Source organism: Carcharhinus amblyrhynchos, unplaced genomic scaffold (assembly GCF_965287045.1).
Source record: "Carcharhinus amblyrhynchos unplaced genomic scaffold, sCarAmb.v2.hapA chromosome_344, whole genome shotgun sequence".
Taxonomy (NCBI): domain Eukaryota; kingdom Metazoa; phylum Chordata; class Chondrichthyes; order Carcharhiniformes; family Carcharhinidae; genus Carcharhinus; species Carcharhinus amblyrhynchos.
The window spans coordinates 50,812-60,314 of NW_027650084.1; the positions used below are offsets into that span (position 1 = coordinate 50,812).

Sequence of the window (9,503 nt, forward strand, 5' to 3'; positions counted from 1 at the left end):
CCTGACCATTCACCCCTCCCCGCCTAACCATCCCAGCCCCCTTCTCACCCCCACATCATACACCTGCCCACCCCCACAATTCCCCAACCCTATCTTACCTCTTCCCTCATCGTTCCTCCAAACCCTCGTGCAGCCCATCACTCACCTCTCCAATCCTTTCTTCCCTACCTCCCCAAGTCTCCCTACCTCACACTCACCCCCTCTCCACCCCAGACCTCACCTGATTCCGCAACCTCTCCCCAACCCTCCCATACAATCTTAAATTCTCCCCCACTTCCTCCCCCTCTCCCCCAACTCCCACATCCTCCTCCCCACTTCCAGCCCCCCTCTCCCACCCCCCTTCAACCCCCCTCTCCCACCCACCTTCAACCCCCCCTCACCCCCCCACCCCTCTCCCTCCTGCCCTCCCCCCGCCTTCCTCTCGCCCCCCCCTCCCCCCTCCCCCTCCCACCCCGCCCCCTCCCTTCCCCCTTCCACGCCCTTACCCCGCCTCCCTTCCCCCCTCCACGCCCTTACCCCGCCTCCCTTCCCCCCTTACCCTCCCGTCCCCCACCCCCCTTCCCTCCTCTCTTCCCCCCCAACCCCCCATCTCTTCCCCCCCAAATCCCCCTCCACCCTCTCTTCCCCCTACCCCCCTCCACCCTCTCTTCCCCCCAACCCCCCCTTCCCCTCTCTCCCCCCAACCCCCCCCACCCCCCCCTCTTCCCCCCCACCCCCCCTCTCTTCCCCCCAACCTCCCCCTTCCCCCCCCTCCCCCCCCACTCTCTTCACTCCCCTACCCCCCTTCACCCCCCACCCCACCTTCACTCTCCCCCCTTCACCCCCCCACCCCCCCTTCACTCCCCCCTCTTCACCCCCAACCCCCCCTTCACTCTCCCCTCTTCACCCCCCAACCCCCCCTTCACTCTCCCCTCTTCACCCCCCAACCCCCCCTTCACTCTCCCCTCTTCACCCCCCAACCCCCCTTCACTCTCCCCTCTTCACCCCCCAACCCCCCCTTCACTCTCCCCTCTTCACCCCCCAACCCCCCCTTCACTCTCCCCTCTTCACCCCCCAACCCCCCCTTCACTCTCCCCTCTTCACCCCCCAACCCCCCTTCACTCTCCCCTCTTCACCCCCCCACCCCCCCTTCACTCCCCCCTCTTCACCCCCCCACCCCCCTTCACTCCCCCCTCTTCACCCCCCCACCCCCCCTTCACTCCCCCCTCTTCACCCCCCAACCCCCCCTCTTCACCCCCCCCACCCCCCCTTCACTCCCCCCTCTTCACCCCCCAACCCCCCCTCTTCACCCCCCCTTCACTCCCCCTCTTCACCCCCCAACCCCCCCCTCTTCACCCCCCCCACCCCCCCTTCACTCCCCCCTCTTCACCCCCCAACCCCCCCCCTCTTCACTCCCCCCTCTTCACCCCCCAACCCCCCCCCTCTTCACCCCCCAACCCCCCCCTCTTCACCCCCCAACCCCCCTTCACTCCCCCCTCTTCACCCCCCTCCCCCTCATTCCCCTCCCTTCCCCCCCTCCCCCTCACCTGTCGAACTGCTTGCTGTCCACAGCCGCCCTCAGCACCCAGCCGATGAGGGGGATGCCAAACAGCAGCTTGATGTTTTTCAGCGGGATCCCCTTGCTGCCTCCCCGGGCTAGCACCAGGGCGGCAAAGTGCCTCCGCTGCCCGCTCCGCGGCCCATCACTCTGCACTGACTTCAGCCTCTTGCCTGGGCCCTTCGCCTGCCGCTTCCCCTTCCCCGCGCCTTGCTGCTGCTGCCGCCCACTGCCCGGGCTCAGCCGCGGCCTCTTCGACTGGATCTCGGTCTGGCTGCGCAGTGGGTAAGGGTTAACTCGCGACGCCGCCATCCCATTCATTATAACAAAACCAACCCAGACGATGCACCCGGCAGCCCCTCCGCTGCCTGCGTGTCTCTGGAACCGGCCACGCCCCCTCAGACCTAGCCTCGCCCCTGCCCACTCTGCCCCTCCCCCCCTACTCCTCTAGCTCCGCCCCCGCGCGCCTTGCTCCGCCCCCGTCCCCGCCCCCGCCCGTTCTGGACCTGCCTCCAGCGCGTCGAGCTTCTTCCCAGCGCCTCTAGCTCCGCCCCCAATACCTCTAGCTCCGCCCCCGCGCACCTAGCTCCGCCCGCCGCACGACGAGCTCCATCCCCGCGCGCCTTGCTCCGCCCCCCGCGCGCTTAGCTCCGCCCCCGCGCCTCTATCCCCGCCCCCTGGCCCCTTGCTCCGCCCCCTCCCTTCTAGCCCCGCCCCTAGCTCCGCGACCTGGCCCTTGGCTGCCCCCCCCTCTCTCCCGCTGCGCCCCCTTCAGAGCCGCATCTTGGATACACATCCGCTTCCCGCTACATTGTAACAAGCACTGCCCAGAGATACTCACTGACACACTGCCCACTGGATCACTAACAAGCACTGCCCAGAGATACTGACACACTGCCCACTGGGTCACTAACAAGCACTGCCCAGAGATGCTCACTGACACACTGCCCACTGGGTCACTAACAAGCACTGCCCAGAGATACTGACACACTGCCCACTGGGTCACTAACAAGCACTGCCCAGAGATACTGACACACTGCCCACTGGGTCACTAACAAGCACTGCCCAGAGATACTCACTGACACACTGCCCACTGGATCACTAACAAGCACTGCCCAGAGATACTGACACACTGCCCACTGGGTCACTAACAAGCACTGCCCAGAGATGCTCACTGACACACTGCCCACTGGGTCACTAACAAACACTGCCCAGAGATACTCACTGACACACTGCCCACTGGATCACTAACAAGCACTGCCCAGAGATGCTCACTGACACACTGCCCACTGGGTCACTAACAAGCACTGCCCAGAGATACTCACTGACACACTGCCCACTGGATCACTAACAAGCACTGCCCAGAGATACTCACTGACACACTGCCCACTGGATCACTAACAAACACTGCCCAGAGATACTCACTGACACACTGCCCACTGGGTCACTAACAAGCACTGCCCAGAGATGCTCACTGACACACTGCCCACTGGATCACTAACAAGCACTGCCCAGAGATACTCACTGACACACTGCCCACTGGATCACGAACAAACACTGCCCAGAGATACTCACTGACACACTGCCCACTGGATCACTAACAAGCACTGCCCAGAGATGCTCACTGACACACTGCCCACTGGGTCACTAACAAGCACTGCCCAGAGATACTCACTGACACACTGCCCACTGGATCACTAACAAGCACTGCCCAGAGATACTCACTGACACACTGCCCACTGGATCACTAACAAACACTGCCCAGAGATACTCACTGACACACTGCCCACTGGGTCACTAACAAGCACTGCCCAGAGATGCTCACTGACACACTGCCCACTGGATCACTAACAAACACTGCCCAGAGATACTCACTGACACACTGCCCACTGGATCACTAACAAGCACTGCCCAGAGATACTCACTGACACACTGCCCACTGGATCACTAACAAGCACTGCCCAGAGATACTCACTGACACACTGCCCACTGGGTCACTAACAAGCACTGCCCAGAGATACTCACTGACACACTGCCCACTGGATCACGAACAAACACTGCCCAGAGATACTCACTGACACACTGCCCACTGGATCACTAACAAGCACTGCCCAGAGATGCTCACTGACACACTGCCCACTGGATCACTAACAAGCACTGCCCAGAGATACTCACTGACACACTGCCCACTGGGTCACTAACAAGCACTGCCCAGAGATGCTCACTGACACACTGCCCACTGGATCACTAACAAGCACTGCCCAGAGATACTCACTGACACACTGCCCACTGGATCACTAACAAACACTGCCCAGAGATACTCACTGACACACTGCCCACTGGATCACTAACAAGCACTGCCCAGAGATACTCACTGACACACTGCCCACTGGATCACTAACAAGCACTGCCCAGAGATACTCACTGACACACTGCCCACTGGGTCACTAACAAGCACTGCCCAGAGATACTCACTGACACACTGCCCACTGGATCACGAACAAACACTGCCCAGAGATACTCACTGACACACTGCCCACTGGATCACTAACAAGCACTGCCCAGAGATGCTCACTGACACACTGCCCACTGGATCACTAACAAGCACTGCCCAGAGATACTCACTGACACACTGCCCACTGGATCACTAACAAACATTGCCCAGAGATACTGGCACACTGCCCACTGGATCACGAACAAACACTGCCCAGAGATACTCACTGACACACTGCCCACTGGATCACTAACAAACACTGCCCAGAGATACTCACTGACACACTGCCCACTGGATCACTAAGTCTCACAACAGCAGGTTAAAGTCCAACTGCATCACTACCCATTGATCACTGCCCACTTGCCTCGATACCGTAACCATAACTACTCCCTTGGCGTTTGCATCATACAATCTTTTTGTTATTTAACCATATGTCCTCCACTGTCCCATAGACCTTCTTTTGAGTTCCTCATGTCCTTCCCCCTTTCTATTGGCTCAAAAACTCTCACATTTCTATCTTTCTTTCTTGAGTTCGGCATCAACCTGAAATATTAACTACATTACCCCCCCCCAAGAAATAACTCAATGAATACTTACACTATTTGTTTTAGTTTTTTCTCCCCTATAACATTGCCAGCCCATAGTGATAGTTCCTTCCCCAGCCCCTGAAGACCAAAAGCACCATTGCTGCAGAGCAATTGTCCACCATAAGCATTGCTCCTACAGGCCTTGCCTCCTCCTTAAGCTTCCATTCCAGCCCATGCTCAACCAAAGAACAAAGAAAATTACAGCACAGGAACAGACCCTACGTCCCTGCAAGTCAACCATCCTGCCCGACTGAACTAAAACCTGCTGCCCTTCCGGGGACCATATCATATCATATAAAGATATTTTGGCCTTGGAGGGAGTGCAGAGGAGGTTTACTAGGCTGATACCGGAGTTGAGGGGGTCGAGCTATGAGGAGAGGCTGAATAAACTAGGCTTGTACTCGTTAGAGTTTAGAAGAATGAGGGGAGATCTCATTGAGACGTATAAGATGATGAATGGGATGGATAGGATAGAGGTGGAGAGGCTCTTCCCGCTCAAAAAAGACAATAGGACTAGGGGGCACAGCCTCAAGATAAAGGGGGGGGCGGTTTAGAACGGAGTTGAGGAGGAACTTCTTCACTCAAAGGGTGGTGAATCTCTGGAATTCTCTGCCCGTTGAAGTGGTGGAGGCTGCCTCGCTAAATATTTTTAAGACGCGGGTTGATGGGTTTTTGATAAGAGAGGGGATTAAGGGTTATGGGGAGAGGGCGGGAAAGTGGAACTGAGCCACGACAGATCAGCCATGATCTTATTGAATGGCGGGGCAGGCTCGAAGGGCTAGATGGCCTACTCCTGCTCCTATTTCTTATATCATCTGTTCTCATCCGATTCATGTATTTGTCTAGACAGCCCTTAAAATTCAGTATTGTATCTGCTTCCACTATCTCCCCCAGCAGCAAGTTCCAGGCACCGACTACCCTCTGTATAAAAAACTTGCCTTGTACATTTCCTTTAAACCTTGCCCCTCGCACCTTAAACCTATGCCCCTAGTAATTGACACTTCCACCCTGGGAAAAAGCTTCTGACTATCTACTCTGTCCATGCCTCTCATAATCTTGAAGAATCCTATCAAGTCGCCCCTCAATCTCCATTGTTCCAGTGAGAACAAACCAAGTTTCTCCAACCTCTCCTCAAAGCTAATGCCCTCCATACCAGGCAAAGTTTTCTGGACCCTCTCCAAAGCGTCCACATCCTTCTGGTAGTGTGGCGACCAGAATTGAACACTATATTTCAAGTACAGCCTAACTAAGGTTCTATAAAGCTGCAACATGACTTGCCAATTTTTAAACTCAATGCCCCAGCCAATGAAGGCAAGCATGCCATATGCCTTCTTAACTACCTTTTCCACCTGTGTTGCCTTTTCAGTGACTTGTGTACCTGTACACCCAGATCCCTCTGCCTATCAATACTCTTAACGGTTCTATTATTTACTGTACATTTCCTATTTTTATTACATCTTCCAAAATACATTACCTCACATTTGTCCGGATTAAACTCCATCTGCCATCTCCCCGCCAAAGCCTCCAAACTACCTATATCCTACTTATCCTCTGATGGCCCTCAGCGCTATCTGTAAATCCACCAACATTTATGTCATCTGCAGACTTACTAATCAAACTAGTTACATTTTCCTTCAAGTCATTTATATATATTACAAATAGCAAAGGTCCCAGCACTGATCCCTGAGGAATGCTACTTGTCACAGCCCTCCATTCAGAAACACACCCTTCCGCTGCTACCCTCTGTCTTCTGTGACTAAGCCAGTTCTGTACCCACTTTGCCAGCTCAACTCTGATCCCATGCGACTTCACCTTCTGCACCAGTCTGCCATGAGGGACCATGTCAAAGGCCTTACTGAAGTCCATGTAGCCCTACCCTCATCAATCATCTTCGTCACTTCCTCAAAAAACTCGATCAAGTTAGTGAGATATGACCTCCCTTCACAAAACCATGTTGCCTCTCACTAATACTAATTCGAAGTGGGAGTAAATCCTGTCTCAAAGAATCCTCTCCAATAATTTCCCTACCACTGACGTAAGGCTCACCGGCCTGTAATTACCTAGTTTATTCTTGCTACCCTTCTTAAATAAAGAAACAACATTGGCTATTCTCCAATCCTCTGGGACCTCCCCTGTAGCCAGCGAGGATACAAAGATTTCTCTCAAGGTCCTAGTAGTTTCCTCCCTTGCCTCTCTCAGCATTCACCCCTGGCCTACCATCCCTCCCAGTTAGATAATACTCAACTCCTCCACTATTTACACGACTCACCCCACACCCCTCATTCAGTGATACTATTGGCCAATCTACTTGGCGCTCGTGTGCTACGATAACACTAATAAATGAGTTTAAAGCGTCAGAGATTAAAGTTCATTTCATAGTCTCAGTCTTTTAGTGAGCAGAGTGAATTTAATGTTTGCGTGTGCCTGAGGGAGCCAGAAATGAAACAGTCCCAGGATATCCTGGTTGGCAAATTGCCTTCAACATTTCTACAAAGGTGGGCGGGGAGGCATATTTGTGTGGACTGGAGCGACTCCCACTGGTCAGGCCCAGTTGTGTTGGCAGCAGGTACGTTCTGCCACTATGCTCCCAAGGTACTAATGAAGACACACAGCGCTTTGAGTGTGTCTTCACTGCATAGATTACAGTCATTCGTGAAGGCAGCTCGCCACAGGACAGTGAGGAACATGCAATAAATGTTGGTCTTGCAAATCTTGACCTTCAGATTTGCAAGTGAATGATTTTTAAAAAAATGGCATAAAGGTTAGCATGGCTTCCTCATGGCGCCAGTATCCAGGTTCGATTCCAGCCTCAGGTCGCTGTCTGTGTGGAATTTGAACATTCTTCCCGTATCTGTGTGGATTTCCTCTGGGTGCCCTGGTTTCCTCCCACACTGCGAACATATGCAGGTTAGGTTGATCGGCCGTGCTAAATTGTCCATTAGTATCAGGGGGATTAGCAGGGTAAATACATAGGGTTGTGGGCTAGGGCCTGGATGGAATTATTATCGGTGCAAGCTCGATGGGCCGAATGGCCTTTTTCTGCACTAGAGGGATTCTATGATCCACTGAAATGAGATTCACACCGTAGGGTTAGCAACCCTTCAGATTTGACCTGGAGCTTCAGGAATTAAAGAAAAGTCATAGAATCCCTACAGTGGGGCCTTTTGGCCCATCGAGCCTGGACCAGCAGCAGTCCCTCACAGGCTCCACCCCCATAACCCCCACATATTTACCCTTCTAGTCCGCCACAACTTAAGGGGAAATCTTGCCAGACCAATCAACCTAACCCGCACATCTTTGAACTGTGGGAGGAAACTGGAGCACCCGGAAGAAACTCACGCAGACACGGGGAGAATGTGCAAACTCCAGACAGACAGTGACCCGAGGCCAGGATTGAACCTGGGTCCCTGACACTGTGAGCGGGCAATGCTAACCGCTGTGGTACTGCGCCACCCCAAGTCTTCCTTTTACATCTTTAAACTTTTACACCCATTTTCCTCTTCCTCTCCTTGCTTTGCTCTCTGTATATTGTTTGCCTTTAAAGTTACTATTTTTACTTGTATTTCCTGGGGTAGCCTTGGTGTGATTCAGTAAAGAATCTTCAGTTTGTTTGGTTACGGAGATTGATGAACTATTTTCCTGTTGACGAAGACCTCAGACCTGTAGGTGTGTGTGTGTGTGTGTGTGTGTGTGTGTGTGTGTGTGTGTGTGTGTGTGTGTGTGTGTGTGTGTGTGTGTGTGTGTGTGTGTGTGTGTGTGTGTGTGTGTGTGTGTGCGCGCCATGCAAAACAATTCTCTCGTCACCACAACTTCCCATGCACAGCGGAATGAATAGATAATGTTGACCACAAAATCCCCTGGCCATTACATTTCTTCTTTTAACAACTTTCTGTAAGAGGCTATAATATTTTTTGGCCGAATGAATCAAAATGTATGGTTTTTTTTGTGTGGGAGATTTGCAGGAACTAGTTACGGGGGGAGGTATTAATAGTTTAAATTTGCTGTAACAGTTCAGGCTGATTTCCAAGGTTGGTGAACAGAGTTGCTGATAAAAACATTCTGAAGCTCACAAAAGGTCATAAAATGTGTTGCAACCAATAAAGAAAAGCTCTGATTCATTTTGAGGTCGGGTCCATCTTTGGAGAAGATTTACATCTACGAAAGAAACTGTGGGACATGATGTCTGAAAACATGAAGATAAGGGATTGATATGTTTTAGAAAATGTTCATACAGTTCCTCTTAAGTGTTCTGAAGGCTACAAGGAGAACAAAAGCTAACATTGATTGACAAGCAAAGTTTGTTTCCTTTGAAGTGCAGAGGAATGTGCAGACATATTTAACTTATATGCTTCAGCAAGTGGACTTGTGTTTTAATTCTCCAAGCAACAGTTTGTAAGTAGTCAGAAACTTAAGAGGCGTACATTGTTTGATTGTCCAAGGCTGTAGGAAATAAGTCACTGATGAAAGGTCTTGTGTGTGCTGGCACAATGGTTGGCACTGCTGCCTCGCAGCTCCCGGGACCTGGGTTCAATTCCGGCCTTGAGGTCACTGTCTGTGTGGAGTTTGCACATTTTCCCTGTGTCTGTGTGGGTTTCTTCTCACAGTCCAAAAATGTGCAGGTTAGGTTGATTGGCCATGCTAAATTAACCCTAGCATCAGGGGGATTAGCAGGGTAAATATGAAGGGGCAGGGGAATAGGGTCTGCGTGGGATTGTGTTCGATGTAGACTCAATGGCCTGAATGGTCTCCTCCTGCACTGTAGGGATTCTATTCTATGGACAGCCAAGAGAGATGGAAAACACTAAAGGGGGTTTTAAGTTTAAGTTTATTTATTATTGTCACAAGTAGGCTGACATTAACACTGCAGTGAAGTTACTATGAAAAT

General features: G+C 52.5%; 1 protein-coding gene across 1 annotated transcript in view; it reads right to left on the reverse strand.

Moving 5' to 3' along the window:
* cmasa (cytidine monophosphate N-acetylneuraminic acid synthetase a) overlaps window positions 1-1,895 on the reverse strand; it is a 32,757-nt gene extending 30,862 nt beyond the window's left edge. The window contains exon 1 of the mRNA XM_080183600.1: window positions 1,527-1,895. Coding sequence (XP_080039726.1) covers window positions 1,527-1,858 — 332 coding nt within the window. The 5' untranslated portion in view covers window positions 1,859-1,895. The remainder of the gene's footprint in view (window positions 1-1,526) is intronic.
* Between the last annotated feature and the right edge of the window lie 7,608 nt (window positions 1,896-9,503).